Source organism: Emys orbicularis, chromosome 3 (assembly GCF_028017835.1).
Source record: "Emys orbicularis isolate rEmyOrb1 chromosome 3, rEmyOrb1.hap1, whole genome shotgun sequence".
Taxonomy (NCBI): Eukaryota; Metazoa; Chordata; order Testudines; family Emydidae; genus Emys; species Emys orbicularis.
The window spans coordinates 211,597,530-211,615,322 of NC_088685.1; the positions used below are offsets into that span (position 1 = coordinate 211,597,530).

The 17,793-nt window shown below is 52.5% G+C and overlaps 1 protein-coding gene across 1 annotated transcript; it reads left to right on the forward strand.

Moving 5' to 3' along the window:
• Positions 1-4,272: 4,272 nt before the first annotated feature.
• INSM1 (INSM transcriptional repressor 1) lies at positions 4,273-5,739 on the forward strand. The gene has a single exon (XM_065402232.1). The coding sequence runs from the start codon at positions 4,273-4,275 to the stop codon at positions 5,737-5,739; it is 1,467 nt and encodes a 488-aa protein (XP_065258304.1).
• Positions 5,740-17,793: the final 12,054 nt, after the last annotated feature.

The following is a 17,793-nucleotide window of genomic DNA, read 5'->3' on the forward strand; positions in this document are numbered from 1 at the left end:
GCTGTGCGCCTGTCGGCTGATACAGGGAGGCATGCTTAAAATCTTGAGTAAAGTAGGCAAATCAATAAAGCTGAGGGATGGACAAACTGTTCGCTCCGATGAGCTCGCAGGAACATTCAAAATAGCAAACCCCTTGGCCCAAACTGTCTGTGCTCCGCCCGCCCCCCCCCCCCCCATGCCTCGTCACAGGACAGGATAATAAGGGATCTTGTAGAAACGCGTCTCCCCAGCAAGCCTCGCCAAAAGGAAAACGCCATGCAATTGAGCTTTGCTGCCACTGATTTTCCAGCTTGGCAGAATACAAACGAAACGGAGCGAGAAAAACACAACATGCCTTATTCCCTTCCAAAAAAAAAAAAAATGTTGTAAAACGTGGCGCTGAAGTGACTCAAGACTGGATCTCTTTGTCAAAGCTGGGCTCTGTTTCAAACAGGAATTCATTCAGAGAAGGCCTATGGCCTGTGTCACACAGGAGGTCAGACTAGAAGATGACAGCGGTCTCTCCTGGCCTGAGGAGCTATGAAATATTCCCTGTGCAAATTCCCACATATGCCGTTGGTCTCGTCTTGCTTGTGAAGGGAACTTGGCGCAAACAAAGTGGTTTGTAAGGGAAGGGGGCGGGGTGGACTCAGCTGGGAATCCCCTGGGGGAAACGTGGAAGTTTTCTGCTGAAGACAAAGAGTTAAATAGGGATGGAGCAGAAGTTGCTTTGTAGTTTCAGAAGGACTCAGTCATTCAACTCAAGCGCTTCAAAAATAACAGTCGCGTCTTGAGTTTCAGGCACTGATACTATTTGATTTTTTAAAAGGATCTGTTTATTAGAACTGCCTGGACAGCGCCTTTCCCCAGATCGGTGCTAAAGTCATTATTACTAGTATGTTGTGCTGCTTCGTGCAGATTGCAGTAGTGCCCGCAGCATGCTCCGGTAAGAGCTGTCCAAATGCAAAGGAGGGCCCAGTCCTTGCCCCGAAGACTCCCCAGTCAAAAACGGCTTTAGGGTTAAACGCAAGCCGTTTTGGAGGGTGATCCATAGCTGCAGTGCTAGAAGCAGCAAAGAGCCTGCATGGCCCAGCAGCAGCTCCAACTGTCAGATGATGCACACTGCTGCACCTGCTTTTGAAGACGGGTGTCTTCCCCCTCCCCAACATTTTTTCCTCTCCGTTGTTGTGAAAATTAGTTTAGAATACTTGTACCTTTCAAGTTTCAATTAATCTTTACCGTACACGACTGAAAGCAAGGAGGGGTTTGGTTTTTGTTTGGTTTTGTTTTTTTCAGCTGGCTGGGGCTAGCAAAACAACAAAAAGAAACGGATCCTTTGAATCTAAGTATCTCAATAGGTTTCAATAGATTCCCTTTGGTTAATTCATAGCACTGTTTGAATTCGCTGTGCTGCAGCGGGTTTTTGGTTTTTGTCGGGTTTTTTTTTCTTTTGCATTCAGCTTTTTAAGGTTACGTATTTTGATTTATCTATTGTATAATTTTTTAATGAAAAAGAGTGCCTATATTCCTCACATATATAGGGCAGGAGAAGAGTCTGAGCAACTACAAAACTAGCCAAGCTGGAACCTACTGAGTAATAAAAATTGGAGAAAGTAATTTGGGAGGGGGGCGTTAGTACCGCTTCATCTCTGTCGTTATAGAAGCAATATAAATCGGGATTAAAACGGCTAGTAAATAACATCAGTTGCATTTGGATTAGCAGACATTTCTGGAGGTTTGCAATATAGGCAGGAGAAAGAATGGTTTGATTAGCTCCAGTATGAGGCTGATGTGGTGGGGAAGGGGAAGAGAGCTATGGCACATAAACATTTTTCTCGTTTTTCCCAGTGGTCTGTCATTAACTGACTATTTGCCCGATAACGAATGGCAGGCAACATATGAATTATTACACTAGGGTCTAGCTTGCATCTCAGCGCTACCTTAAATTCCCAATCTTGCAGACAGGCACGTGCTTCCCTTAACTTTATTGCCGTGATACTGAAGCATTGGCACAAGCGTTCAGCACCCTCAACATCAGACCATTTATTTTGGTGCTTCATGCCCAACCCTGGCCCTGCGTAACTAAGGGCAATAAGTAACCTACGAACAAAAATACCACCATGTAGATCAGCTAACAAACTTCAGCGTTGGGGCACTGGGGGGAGAGGGGGGCTAATACATTCCCTTCGATTAGGAGCAGACACAAGAATCACACGGGAAGCCTGAATAGTCTAGCTGGCTTTCGATCCATTTCTTTCTAAGGCTGGGGGGAAATCATTGCCACTTTTTTTTTATCCCTCTCCTACATCTTTGTCTAGACAAGATTAAAGGACAAGCAGCTCTGGGAAGGTTTTAGCCCATCCGCATGTAACAGGTATTTATTGCCTGAGACTTTGGTCCATGCTTTTCCTTGAGCAATCTGGAGAGAGACAGAGACTTTAGAAGGATAACGCCTTTTGCGTCCCAAATGTAGCGGGGAGGGAGGCGGTGTATTGGGGTTTTGTTTGTTTTTTCGCTCTTATGACTTTTGCTGGCGGAGAGGGGGGAGCGTCTTGTGCTATTGCAGCCGCTGCCTTGTCTTGGACAGATTTCTCTCCCCCCCCCCCCCCGTCTTTCTCCCCCTGCCCCAGCCCCGCAGCACGCGTCTCTTTCTCGTCCAGATTGGCCGCGGGTCGCATTCAATAGAAAGAGGTTAATTTCCTTCACAAAGGTGAAGGGAGTGAGGCTTTGGGAAGCTACTGTGCAGAGACAGACAGACCCTTTCTTTATTTTTTAGCTACTTGATTAGACCCCTTGATTTAGCATCTGATGTCAAACAGCAGACAAAATGCACCAACTGAATTAAAATGCATGAGGCCGCAAAGGATCATGTAAAAGAAGTTTGTCCGGCTGGAGAACAAAATTATATATATATATATATATATATATATATATATATATATATATATATATATATATATATATATATATAAACTAGAAATGCATTATAATTTTAATAAATAACACTGAGGTTGACACAGTGTACTAAGTGGTGGAGGCTTCATTTACCAGAATGAGCAATTGTATTTTCAGTAACTTAACAAAAGTTTTTTTTCTTTTGTAATTAAAGCTCCCCCTCCCCCCAAAAAGTCAGTCCCCTCACCAGCGCCCAATCTCTTCAGCTCCAAAATGCACCAAATCAACAATTTGCTTTGCTGATAACGTGTTTATTTAAGGTCAGAACTTTTCGAAGAGATTCTGGTAGTGCTGGATTTTATGAGCGCTTCAGACTAGAATAACCAGCTTTTAAACCCTTAAAGTATCCGCTGCTATTCAAAATACCAGCATGTATGTTTCTCCTCGAAATGGCTTCCCATCACTTCCTGAGGACTCTTCTTTACCAGTGTATTTAACGTCCTGATTTTCAGACTCCAGTGGCAATCTCCTAAAATGTTTTGTTTGCAATTACTTCACCTCCCCATCCCAGCACCAATTCAGCATTTCCTGAGGGGTGGGAGCTTTTAAACAATTCAGAATCTACATTTTCTTTCTCTGCCCCCCCTCCCCCCTTTCTCCAGTTTGCATATTGAACCCTCCTGACATATTTCTGACCATTCTTCTCCTTTGTTGCTATTTTGCTCCAGAACCGCGGGTAATCCCCCCGATTTGAGATGCTGCTCATTGTCATGCTGATGGACATTTCCATTTGGCAGATCTGTGCCCCCCGGAGGAGACACACAAAGGCCAGGCACGTGTGCCTTCCTATAGAAAACCATCAGACCGTGAAAAGAGGAGGGGCCAGGCGTGTGCCTTTAGCCGGGAGGGGCCAGAAGTAAATGGGGGGAAAGGAGGAGGGAGGGGGGAAGAGAAAGGAAAGCGAACGAGAGAAACCCCTCAGGTACATCTGCTGTACCTAGCAAGCGACCCCGCTGTCCCTGCCCCTTTCTGCGAGCCTGCACCCTCCCACACTCCTCCAATCCATAGGAGCCGCAGGAAGCGCTGATTGGCTCGGGGATGGAGCAGGAGGCTCGAACAATGGCATCCTCTCCCCTTAAAAAGAGTGCAGCGATCCGGGCAGGGGCAGACGGGACCCATTTGCGGGGCGCCCACCAGACAACAAGTGCAAAGGGGGACCAGCAGCAGCGGCACGTCGGGGGTTTGTCCCTCTGCTGCTGAGCCCGGACTGGATGGCAGAAGCAGGCAGCAAAGCCTGAGCGAGGCAGCCGGCTGGAGCCAGACGCACAAGCCTTTTGCTGCAGATCCGCGCCTCTGCCGCCGCCCCAAGTGCCTTCCCCGCCGGCCCAGCCGCCAAAGATGCCCCGGGGGTTCCTGGTGAAAAGGAACCGGAGGGCCACGCCGATCTCCTACCGGGTCCGCTGCGTCCAGGAGGGCGAGCCCGAGCTGCTGCTGTTCGCCGGCGGCCAGCAGCTCTGCTCCCCACCCCTCCCCTCCGCCGGCCCCGATCCGGCGGCCCCCACCGCGCCCCGGGAACCGCCGCTGCCGCCCCCCAAGCCCATGCAGTTCGGCACCCCCGAAGCCGCGTGCCAGGCGCTGTACAGCCCCACCCGGCCGGTCAGCAAGGAGCACGAGAAGAAATCCTTGGAGCGCAGCTTCAACCTGGGCTCGCCGGTCTCCGCAGAGTCCTTCCCAGCCCCGGCGGTGCCCAGCACCATGGACCCGCTGCTCTTCGCCCCGGCCGAGCTCAAACTGTGGGCCTCCTCCAGCCCCGCGGAGACCAGCGGCCCCCAGCGCAGCACCCAGAGCGGCCCCCACAGGGACACCCACTGCAGCACCCAGGGGCCCCTGAACGGCACCCACTGCAGCACCCAGAGCGCCACCCTCTGCAGCGGCCAGGCGAGCGCCGGCACCCGCAGTCTGTCCGCCCTGCTGCCCCCCTCCTCTGCCTCCTCGGGCCGCCCCCAGCCCAAGCGGCCCCCCGCCGGCTCGGAGCCCGGCAAGCACAAGCCCCCGGCCGCTAAGAAAGCCAAAGCCATCCGCAAGCTGAACTTCGAGGACGAGGTGACCACGTCGCCGGTGCTGGGGCTGAAGATCAAGGAGGGGCCGGTGGAGCCGCCCCGGGCGCGGGGGGCGGGCGGGCCGGGCCCGCGGCCGCTGGGCGAGTTCATCTGCCAGTTGTGCAAGGAGGAGTACGCCGACCCCTTCGCCCTGGCGCAGCACAAGTGCTCGCGCATCGTGCGCGTGGAGTACCGCTGCCCGGAGTGCGACAAGGTCTTCAGCTGCCCGGCCAACCTGGCCTCGCACCGCCGCTGGCACAAGCCGCGGCCGGCCCCCAGCGCCCCGCCGCCGCCGCCCACCAAGGCGCCCGAGGAGCAGCCGCCGCCCAAGGAGGCCGGAGGCAGCGGCAGCGAGCGGGACACGCCCAGCCCCGGCAGCGGCGGCGGCTCGGAGTCCGGCTCCGAGGAGGGGCTGTACGAGTGCCCCACCTGCACCCGCCGGTTCCGCCGCCAGGCCTACCTCCGCAAGCACCTGCTGGGCCACGAGCCGGGGCCCGGTCCGGAGAGGCCCGGCCCAGAGGAAAGCCCCGGCGCGCCGGCCGCCAGCGAGTGCCACCTGTGCCCGGTGTGCGGGGAAACCTTCCCCAGCAAGGGCGGCCAGGAGCGGCACCTGCGCCTGCTGCACTCGGCGCAGGTCTTCCCCTGCAAGTACTGCCCGGCCACCTTCTACAGCTCGCCCGGCCTCACCCGCCACATCAACAAGTGCCACCCCTCGGAGAACCGGCAGGTCATCCTGCTGCAGCTGCCCGTGCGCCCCGCCTGCTAGGCCGTGCCTTCGCCCCCTCCTGCCCCCCGGGCTGCAGCCTGGCCGCTGCCTCGGACCGGCTTCGCCCTGCAGAGCCGAGCTCTCCAGGCCCCCGGCTGATCCCCCCACACCCCACTCCTCCTCCAGCGCCTGGTTTATTTACAGCTGAAAACAAAGGGGGGAGGAGGGGAGTAATCATAAAATCCACTTGTGCCAGTGTCTCCTTGGTGGTGATTCCTCCGTCCTTGCTACTGTAGCTCAGCCTCTGAAAAGCAGCCCCTCTTTGATCGCTAGCGGGATCAAGGTCCCCTTAGGAAGTCTCTCTGGTTTTCCTCTGCCCCCATCTCTCTGTGTGCGTAGCCTAGGGGTTGGGTTGGTTGTTGGTTTTATTTTTTTTTTAAGTCAATCTCGAAGAATAATGCCTTTATATTTCACAGGCTGTAAATTGAATTTACCACATGATTAGCTTTATTATGGCTTGTGAACTGCTGGAAGCTGGCTTTACACCCTCACCCCCTTTTATGTGAACAAATAAAACTGCTTCATTTTGTTTTCTTTAGTATAGCCACAAATGCCTTGACTCTACTGTTGATGGTCTCCAGAAAATGCTGTAGAAACTGCCTTAAATATTACCTGCCAACTGTCTTTTTTTCGATTGTTTGTCCTTAGCGAGGTAGACTCACGAGCTGACTATATGTATATGTTGATTTGAGTAATTGTTATTTATTCTTTATTTATTTATATTAATTATGAAGATTGATATTATTTGATCGTGAATATTTTGATGCGCTTTCCCCCTCCCCCTTCCTGCCATTTCACTGTGCATTTTAGAAGAAGATCTTGTTCTAAAGGGATCTGCTAAAAGGTTTTAACTTTTCTACCTAGAATAACACACAATCTTGACCATTTTATCCTGCTCCAAGGGCGCCGACAGCTCTTGTGCAACCGACAGCTCTTACTTTTAGATGCAATCTCTTTTCTACACACATTATTTTCTTAACTGTTAGCTATTTATAGAATGCTTCAATAGAACTGTTTCAACTGTATAACTATTTACTATTCAAATAAAATATTTTCAAATTCAAATACACATCCTCTCGCCTCTCATATTTCTCATTAATCAAAGCCTTCCTGCTTTCCTTTAACTAAGAATAATGTATTCATTTAAGCTTAAAAGAAGGAAGAGCTACCAGAGCCCTATATGGTATATAAAATATCACTCTGGTGGTCATTTTCACAGCCCTCCTTGGAAGGCGCGCGGAGTGACCTAGCAATAAAGCCTAGGCAGTCTATTGACACCTTCTGCAGCTTTAAACCCACCACCCACGAAATCATTATTTCTTTGCGCGCGCAGCTTGGGAGACCAGAGGAGTTTGTCCATCGTTTGGTAAAGTTACCAGAAAGCAAATTACTGTAAACCAACGTGTTACAAAGGGGAAGGGCTAAAGCTGAGGTCAGGCTGGCTAATCCCCTTTCCCTTGCGAATTGACCGTTCCTCACCGAGGGCTGCCTCATGGCCTGGGCCAGAATCAACGTTAGCTCCAGCCCCAAATCACAGACACAGCAGAGCTAATGTTTTTTTAAATAAAATAAAACTCTGGTTGTAATGATCAGCGCTAGCACATGGCTTGTTAGCGCGCTCAACTGATCCGTGGTGAAGGTGAAAGTGAGCGCTCGTCTTCAGCCATCTCAACTTTCATTTCACCAGTGCGGGGGTCTAACCACCGGCATAGCCCCATTGCAGAAACCTTCACACGCTCGGCTTTGGGGCCCCAGGTGAGGAAGGTCACTCTAAAGCACTACTTAGTCTCGCTTCTCGGGGGGCTAGACACATGCACTGCCCACCACCTTGAAGCCACTGGGCTGAAGGGTCTGGAGGCTGGAGCCGAACAGAAACAGCAGGAAATCACGCTGGAGACACTCAGGGTAAATCTCACTTGTATTATTTCCCCCTTGCCAGCAGCAGAGCGACTGCCCTTAACCCTGGCAGAAGCGCCTCAGGGCTGGTCCTTTTAGCTGCGTTTCTCCTGCAGTCCAGAGCGCATCACAGGCAAACGCGCGGCTCCCTGCTCACGTCCCCTTTTTGCGGCTCGCCCGTCTGTGCATTAACCTAGCGTGCCCCCCCCCACCCCCAAGCGGAGTGAAACACCCAGGAGCGCAGCACGGCTAAAATAGCATCACCCCACAAAGGGCAAAGGCGACTGCTTTGCGCCCTGAGCTGCAAAGGGCCTGGCGGTGGAGACACCCCCCCCAATCCAGGGGAGCTGCATTCACAGACTAGCCATGGCGCAGAGCAGCCTCGATTGCACACATACTCCCAGGGCTGAGCGGGGCACAAAGGTTCCCAGCACCGCGTGGGAAGCCCGTGTCCAGGGTGCGGTACTGGAGAGCCTTGCAGGAGAGGTAAGGGAGTAAATGAATAAGGAATTTGGACGCAACTGGACTGGCCCCTTCCATTGGGTGCTGAGTTACTCAGCAGCTTTTAACGTGTTACACAACCAAACCCCTGCACCGCAGACCTAGCATGGAGGGCGGGTGCAGTTAAGCCTTAGATACCATCACTGCAAACAGCAGCAGCGAATAAGGCCAATAAGCACCCTACAAAGATGACCTGGTGGCATAAAACCAGGACCACAAATGGGCCCAGCTGAGCCGAATCAGCGCTATGCAGCTGCTGGAGACCAGGAGCGGGGAAAGGACAAAACTCAGCCTGCTGCCTTTCCCCTCGCACTAGCGCAAAAGTTGCCCGCTGTGTAACACGATGGGACTGGGAAAGAACCCGAAAGCCAGTGTTGGGGATTTTTGCCAAGGCCCAGGCTCTCAGGACTCAGCTATTGCCTGTTGCATTCAGGTTCGTCATGATCATGAACATTAACACCGAGGCTGAGTTTGATCGATCGCGTCCACTCCTAGATGGGGCTATGCGGAACAGAAAGCACGGCCATCCTCCGGCGGCTACAGCCCATCGGGCTGGATTCCCAAAGCACAAAATAGTATTTGCGCAGGGGGGGCTGATTTGTAATCAGCTTGAAATACTTAACTCTGAACGTGTTAAAATCACTTATTCCCTTCTCCAGTATCTTCTGCTTGAAACTGGTTTCATGCAGTTACCAAACTATCTGGAGGGGATGAGTTCTAGCAAAGATGTGACATGAAACCTGGGAGAATTCTTTACTGGTAAGGAAAACTCAAGCCATTTAAGGAGATAGAGCCTCGTTTGTAACATAGTGCAGATGCCTCACAACTGTAATATACCAATGGCTTCAGGGAAAGTAATTTTTTTGTATTGTGCATTTAGGACTAAGGACCTGATCCAAAGCCTGTTGAAGCCAATGGGAACCTTTCTATTGACTTCAATGGGCACTGCAGGGCACACTGAATCCTCTGAGCAAATCCGAGATAAGCAGTAGCAGGCACGTTTATCTGGATAGCTATGGAGAAATGGTGAGTGTCTGGCTGCTTCCCACTCCAAACAGGAATTGGAGCCTATGGACAGTTTTGCTTGGGCTCATTTTGTTCTGAGATTAGCTGTTAGATCTGCTCAGGTGCAAAATATATTTAATATATTTAATTCCTTTGGTGGAATTACTGATGCTCAGCAGCGTCCTCAGGTTGAGAGTCAGGTTGTACCTCATTTTACCCATTGCAAATGGCTAAGGCATCAAAGCAATGGCAAGGCCATAGCAAAGAAGATTGAAGACATCCTAGGGGCAAGCAGCATTGGAAACTATGAAATCACACTGCCTATTAGTTCAGATACTTCCTGCATGGTCAAAGAGCCATGCCACATCCTTAGTCTATCCACAAACTGTAGACCAGGGCTCTGCCATTATATGTGCCTAGCCACATGGCCATAGAAAGTTTCTGAGCAATAGCTGGTAATTAGGGGTGTGCACCAGTTCCTTCAATCGCAACCTTCTATAGCCCCAGACCTTGACTAAACACACAAGTTACACTGGTTTAATCAATTTTTTTGGTATGTGACTATGCTATGCTAAATCATTACAAGCCTGTTGTAAACTGAGAGAAGGGTGTCAACAACAGGGAGTTGCATTGCTTTAACTGAATTGATTTAGAAAATGTTTTTAATTCAGATTGGTGCAACTTTTGTCTCCCTCTGCCAGCCAGAGAAGCCACAGAACCAATCTCACTCAGTTCCCATTGTGCAAGTCTAAATGTCAATGGCTTGTTAAATAGTTGTGCTGTTAGAGTTCAGCTCAGGCATTAAAATTGAAGCCTTTCTATTTTACTTTTTTGGGGGGTCTGTTTAATCAATTTTGAGAAATGATTTAGGCTGTCATGGGCCTTGCTGTAGGTGGTGGGCCTCAGTGAAACCACCGGCTTTGAGGCACTCTCTTGTCCCACTTCATTCAAGCACAAAAGAGTCTTTTCTGCCTTGGGAATGACAATGGCTGCAAGGTCTTTCCTACAAGCACGGGAAGATTTGCTCCAGAACTTGCTCCTGTACATGGCTTTAGTTTAGGTATATGTCAGCCTGGGCCGTCCTCCCCTAAAAAGGGATCCCCAGGCATGAATAGTGTGGTTGCTAAAACGACCCTTGGTGCAGGAGCCTGATGCAAAAATCTGTGTCTGAAAAGGGTTATTCTTTTGTAAAGGCTGCCAAAACAAGTGCACTAGGCTTAGAGGATTTGGGTTCATTGGATGGAAAGCACCTCTTATGGAGCCAGCAATTTCAAGAGGTTGTGTGGTAGGAAAAAGATGCTCTTAAAAGGATCCTGCTGTTGGAGCCATCTGGACTCTGTGAGTTCAGATTCCCTGGACCTTACACTACACTATGTTCCAAACATCAGCTTGCTTGTGGTCTTGGTTGCAAGTGAGAAAGTGAAAACTGGGGAAGTGGAGGACAAGGAATCCAAAGTTGGATATGTTTGGCAGGAAACTTTTTCTCTCCACAGCCCTGGTCCTGGGAATCCCTAACTTCCAGGTTGTCATGACCTACTATAACTTGTCCTTACGATCCAGAATGGCATCGTGGGCCCATTTCATTACAGGGGACAGAAAGCAGTAGTTCTTCTTCGAGTGATTGTTCACGTCCATTACACATTAGGTGTGCGCGCGTCGCGTGCACGGACGTCGGAAACTTTTTCCCTCAGTGGCTCCCGTCGGGCCGGCAGGGGTCCCCACCCCCCGCCAGAGCGGCACCCAGCTCTAGCATATATATACACACCTGCCGACCCGACCCTCCCTCAGTTCCTTCTTACCGTCCCTGACGGCGTTGGAACAACTCTTATCTCTCGCCTGAGAGTGTCCCTTAGCGTTAATAGTTATCAGTGTTAATGTTAGTAGTTAGCAGTTTGTTCGAAGATAGTTCAGCTCCTTTGTTTAGCTGTTTGGTTAAATTCCGACACCGGCCCTGGGCGGCGGGGCATGCCGCACGCCCAAGGCTTCAAGGCTTGTGCCACGTGCCGCAAGCCTATGCCGATTAGGGATCCCCACGACTCGTGTCTCCGTTGCCTGGGGGAATCACACCAGAAAGAGCGCTGCAAGATCTGTAAGGCTTTCACAAGCCCAGAACTAAGAAAGAGAGAGACTTTCGGCTTAAACAGCTACTCATGGAGGCTGCATTACAGCCCTCCACTTCGACTCATCCCACCGCGGCACCGTCCGCCTCGGTGCGGAGTGCCCCGGCATCGGTTCGTGATCCTGCACCGGTGAGGCATCCTAAGCCTACGGCACCAATACAACAGGACCGCCCCAGGCACCGGTCATCTTCGCCGACCAAATCAAAGGGCCAACCCAAGGCCTGAGGGCGCTCCCCACATAAAAAGGTAGCGCCTGTGAAGGACTCGAGTGCGCTAAAGGGCATTGCTGCCCCAGGACAGATCCCGGTGCCAGTGGCTCCGGCGCCGAAAGGCCCGTCAAGCCCCGGGATAAGTGCCTCGAGTGAGGAGGAAGGGCTGGAGGAGCTTCTGGAACAGCCCTCCACACCGGACACATTTGAGGCAGCAAGGGACCTCATCGAATTGTCCGCGGAGAGCCCCCTCCAGGCCAAAGACAAGCATCCGGGGCCGACACCGAGACTGCCATCCAGAGGCAAACCGGCAATGGTGCGCCCATCAAGGTCACCATCTCAGCACCGTTCACGGCGCCGGTCCCGGTCGAGCTCCGCCTCGGAGGACTCCCAGCTATCCTCGGCGCAGACAGCCTCACAGGCGTCTTGCCCTAGCAAACGCCCGGCATCGGTCCAGCGTTCCCCGGCTCCTTATCCGAACAGGCACCGGGACGTTTCAGTCACGCGATCCCCGAGACCGACCACTAGCAGTCGTTCCCGGTCCCGAGGGCACCGGTACCGTTCCCGGTCGACAAGGCACCGATCCCGGTCCCGGTCAAGACAGCGCCGCTCTCCGGTCCCAGACCGGCACTGTTCCATGGCACCACCGTGGCCCTCAAATCGCTGTCCGTGGTTTCTGAGGCAGACTCGGGCCATTCCAGCAGATATACCCACAGGGCACCAGCCAGCAGGGAACACCAAGCCCCTTGGCACCCACAGTGGGGCCCGCCAGGACAGTGGCCATTCTGGACTCCATGGGCCTACCACCAGCACTAAGGCCCCCCATCCAGGGCCTCGAGATCCGGCCTCTCAGGACACCAGTCCCACTCCCTGCAGGGGCGCCCCTCCTCCCACAAGGAGGCCACGGTCTCCAGACCACCAGAGCAAGAGAGAGCCGACACGGCACTGAGCCCGGTACCGTCTCAGGCCCGCTCAGCTGGACAGACTCCAGAGGAGCTGCCAGCCAGTGAGGAGCTGCAGGAAGGGCTAGAGGAGGAAGCACAGAAGGCTTTAACTTCTTCCTCCTCGCCCGATGAAGCCGTGGCGGGCACGGCAGTATCAGGCCCTCCCGCGATTGACCATCGAGCGCACCAGGAACTACTCCGCCGAGTAGCCCTCAATTTGGGGTTACAGGCAGAGGAGACGGTAGAGCAGGAGGATCCCATGGTGGACATCCTAAGCCCTGAAGGCCCCTCCAGAATCGCGCTCCGGCTCATAAAAACGATACAGTCTAATTATAAGACAGTATGGCAAACACCGGCCTCCAGTGCACCAACTGCAAAGGGCGTAGAGAGGAAGTACTTCGCCCCCTCCAAAGGGTTCGACTTCCTCTTTTGTCACCCGACACCCTGTTCGCTGGTTGTATCTGCGGTCAACGAACGAGAGTGACATGGCCAACAAGCCCCGGCCCCCAAGGCCAAGGAGGCAAAGCGCTTGGACTTGTTTGGTAGAAAGGTCTACTCGTCTGGGGGCCTCCAATTAAGGATCTCTAATCAGCAAGCGATCCTGAACAGGCACAATTTCAATTCTTGGGCATCAGTCTCCAAGTTTAAGGACTCCCTGCCTCAGGGCTCACAACTTGAGTTCGCAGCCATCGTGGACGAAGGGAAGGCGGTGGCCAAAACCTCTCTACAGGCCTCCCTTGACTCTGCGGACGCAGCTGCCAGGACAATCGCGTCAGGGGTGGTGATGAGGCGCTCGGAGTGGTTACAGGCCTTCCACCAGAGGTGCAAAACACCTTACAAGACCTCCTGTTCGAAGGGTCAGGCTTGTTCTCAGACCAAACGGATGCCAGGCTGCATAGCTTCAAAGACTCCCGAGCAACCCTCAAGTCATTGGGAATGCACACCCCAGTGACACAGAGGAAGCCCTTTAAGCCCCAACCGCCGCAGCAGAGGCAGTACCACCCTCGCCCCAGGCAGGAACCGTACCGCAGAAGGGGCAGAGACAACAGGCGTAGGTGAAACAACACGCCTAACCAAAACCAAGGCCAGGGCAAGCCGCAGCCTGGCAACAAACAAGGATTTTGAAGTTGCGATCGAGGACAGCGTACCGACCCTCACACCGGATCCTCCCCTATGTTTCAGGGACCGTTTGTCCCATTTCTACCGTGCTTGGTCCCGTATAACATCGGACCTTTGGGTCCTTCGCACGGTGGAGGTGGGATACACTCTTCAATTCTCCTCGCCCCCTCCCTCCCACCCCCATCCCTCTTCAGGGACCCCTCTCATGAGCAACTCCTTATGCAGGAGGTGCAGGCCCTCCTCAGGGCAGGGGCGGTGGAAGAGGTCCCTCCAGACCTAAGAGGGAAAGGGTTCTACTCCAGATATTTCCTTATCCCCAAAGCAAAAGGGGGTCTCTGCCCCATTTTGGACCTTCGCAAACTAAACAAATTCTTAGTGAAGGCCCACTTTCGCATGGTCTCCCTTGGCGCTATTATCCCATCCCTGGATCCAGGGGATTGGTACGCTGCCCTCGGTATGAAAGATGCGTATTTTCACATCGCCGTCCGCCCTGCTCACCGGCGGTTCCTGCGTTTCACCATCAACCAGCACCATTTCCAATTTACGGTCTTGCCCTTCGGCCTGGCAGCAGCCCCTCGAGTGTTCACGAAAGGCTGCCACCACGGACATGCATTTCTTCGAAAAAGAAAGATGCGGGTATACCCATACTTGGACGACTGGCTCCTCGCGGGCAGGTCAGAGGACGAGGTTCGCTCCCACGTGACACTGGCGTTACATGTGTTCCACAAGCTCGGTCTCTTGGTCAATGTGCCCAAGTCCTCACTGATCCCCACACAGAGACTGGACTTCATAGGGGCAGTCCTAGACTCGATAGAGGCACGAGCAAGTCTTCCAGTTCCCAGGTTCCTGGTCATTCAAAGAGCTGTAACCTCCATTCAACAATTTCCCACAACCACAGCCTGGTGCTATATGCAGCTCCTGGGGCACATGGCGGCTTGCACACAGGTAGTCAAACATGCCCGCCTGAGACTCAGACCGTTACAGCTGTGGCTAGCCCAAACGTATTGCCCCAGCAGAGACCCCTTGGACCTTGTAGTGACAATCCCAGCTCGGGTCTCGAACTCCCTCCGCTGGTGGCTCGATCAACAGCAAGTTTGCAAAGGGGTCCCCTTCACTACACCGCAGCCCACCCTGACGCTAGTAACAGATGTGTCAGACCTGGGCTGGGGGGCACACTTAGGGGACCTACTAACGCAGGGCTTATGGTCCAGGGAGGAAAAGTTGCTCCACATCAATGTGAAGGAGTTAAGGAAGGTTCGCCTCACCTGCCAGGCCTTTCACGCTACCATAGAAGGCCACAGCGTGTCAGTTCTGATGGACAACACTACCGCCATGTTCTACATAAACAAGCAGGGCGGGGCCCGCTCCTCTCCCCTCTGTCATGAGGTGCTCCTCCTATGGGACTTCTGTATAGCCTACTCAATCCAATTGGTGGCAACATATCTTCCGGGGGTTCAAAACAGGCTAGCAGACCGCCTCAGCAGGTCGTATCACATGCACGAATGGACGTTAAGAAAGGACGTCCTGCATTCAATCTTCCGGAGGTGGGGTCTTCCCCAGGTGGATCTCTTCGCCACCAAGGACAACAGCCAATGCCCTCAGTTTTGTTCATTCCAGAACCTCAGCCCGGGCTCATTGGCAGATGTCTTCGCGATTCAGTGGGGCGGGAGCCTGAGGTACGCCTTCCCACCATTCCCACTCATCCACAAGGTCCTGCTCAAGACCCACAGGGACAAAGCGGCGATTATCCTCATCACACCGGCGTGGCCACGCCAGCATTGGTTTACGACCCTGCTGGAACTGTCATTGACCGCCCCGATTGCCCTACCCCTGCACCGAGACCTCATCACGCAGGACCGGGGTCGCCTACTCCACCCGAACCTACCGTCGCTACATCTCACGGCGTGGAATCTCTGTGGCTAAACACTACGGAGAATAGGTGCTCCCACCAGGTCCAAGAAATTCTCCTTGGTAGTAGGAAGCCCTCCGCAAGAGCGACTTACCTTGCCAAATGGAAGAGGTTCTCCCACTGGTGCGAGCCTAATCACATACAGCCTCTGCAGGCCTCCATCCCATCAATACTGGACTACTTGCTGCACCTCAAACATCAAGGGCTCGCCCCCTTCTCAATTAAAGTGCATCTGGCCGCGATATCGGCGTTCCACCAGGGAGAGTTGGGGCATTTGGTATTTTCCAACCCCACAGTAGTCCGATTTCTCAAGGGACTGGAAAGGGTGTTCCCCTACTCACGCCCGCCGGTCCCTACATGGAACCTTAACCTGGTCCTAACCAAGCTCATGGGACCACCCTTTGAACCCCTAGCCTCTTGCTCTCTCATGCACCTCTCATGAAAGGTAGCGTTTCTGGTGGCCATTACATCGGCTAGGAGGGTATCGGAGTTGAGAGCCCTCACTTCGGAACCTCTACTGTTTTTTATAAGGACAAGGTGAAGCTGAGACCGCACCCCAAATTCCTCCCTAAAGTGGTCTCGCAATTTCATATGGGGCAGAACATTTGTTTACCGGTGTTCTTCCCCAAACCCCATACGGCCCCGAGCCACCGCAGCCTGCATACCCTCGATGTCTGTAGAGCCCGGGCGTTCTATCTGGAACGGACCAGGCCATTTCGCAAGTCGACACAACTGTTCATTGCCATTGCGGAGAGAATAAAAGGCCAGCCTATCGCGGCACAACGATTATCATCATGGATTGTGCTTTGCATCCGCACATGCTATGAGCTCGCCAAAGTACCAGCCCTGGCAATCAGGGCTCACTCGACTAGGGCCCAAGCATCCTCGACGGCTTTCCTGGCACAGGTTCCACTCCAGGAGATCTGTAAAGCGGCCACCTGGTTGTCGGTGCACACATTCACAGCCCATTACGTAGTCCATCATCAGACCAGAGAGGACACGGTGGTCGGCAGGGCTGTGCTTCAATCAATTGTTGCTTGACTCCTACCCTCCTCCTATGGTAAGCTTGTGAGTCACCTAATGTGTAATGGACGTGAACAATCACTCGAAGAAGAAAAACGGTTACCTACCTTTCGTAACTGTTGTTCTTCGAGATGTGTTGTTCATGTCCATTACACTTCCCACCTTCCTTCCCCTCTGTTGGAGTCACCGGCAAGAAGGAACTGAGGGAGGGTCGGGTCAGCAGGTGTGTATATATATGCTAGAGCGGGGGAACCCCTGCCGGCCCGACGGGAGCCGCTGAGGGAAAAAGTTTCCGACGTCCGTGCACGCAACGCGCGCACACCTAATGTGTAATGGACGTGAACAACACATTTCGAAGAACAACAGTTACGAAAGGTAGGTAACCATTTTTTCTTCAAGAGAGATCTTGAATGATGTACCCAGCACAGCTGTCAGATTTTAGCCTTGCAGTGTCTTCCAGAAGAGCCTCTAAATTCCAGAATTCAGGTCTTTGCTGCAGTATAGTATCAGAAATTCCTTGCTTTGACCCTCCATAGCTCAAGACAGGGAACATACCTCCAATGCTTAAGTCACTACATGGCATCAGTGAGCAGCGAGGGAATTAATTTGTGGTATCATCAATGTCCCTATAGTCTAGGGAATCTAACTAAGCTCCTGTAGGAGGCAGATGACATCTATTGCAATGAGACACATTTTCATAGGATGAAGGTAAAATGAGGCTGCAAACATCACCCCCTCTGTCCTTGCACAGACCCATATTTCTGAATGTGACTAGTGGTTTTGGGAACCTCTATTTTGGGGGGCCCATCTCGAGTCAGGTTCAAGTGCTCTGACTTTTGGAAAGTGTGGAACACCTTAAAAACCGGGCCCTGAAGGTGTCTCAAGTTAAGCATCCTAAAACACTTTTGCAACTTGAAGGCCCCAGTGTTTCTCAGTTTCTCTGCTAGGTCAGAGACATCTGAGGTACCTGTTAATTTTTACTTTTGGTCATGTCTACACTACAAAACTAAGTCAACCTAACTTACGTGGGCATACAGCTGCTGCAATAATTACGTAGCTTGTGCGTGTCTACACTTTGCTCCTTGTAACAGTGGTGTGCATCCTCATCAGGAGTGCTTGTATCGATTACACTGTCAGTGTGGGGCATTGTGGGCTGACATCTGAAAGCCAGTATGCAGCACAGTGTCTACACTGACACTGTGTCGTCGTAACTACATCAACCTTGACTCTACATTGCTCATGGATGTGGAGTTATTAAGTCAACATAGTGGGGTAGTTATGTCGGCAGGAACCAAATACAAGTGTAGACACTTCCATAGTTAGGTCGA

Excerpts from the sequence above, each read along its gene's own strand:
- INSM1 (XM_065402232.1), top strand. The coding sequence starts at position 4,273 with ATGCCCCGGGGGTTCCTGGTGAAAAGGAACCGGAGGGCCACGCCGATC.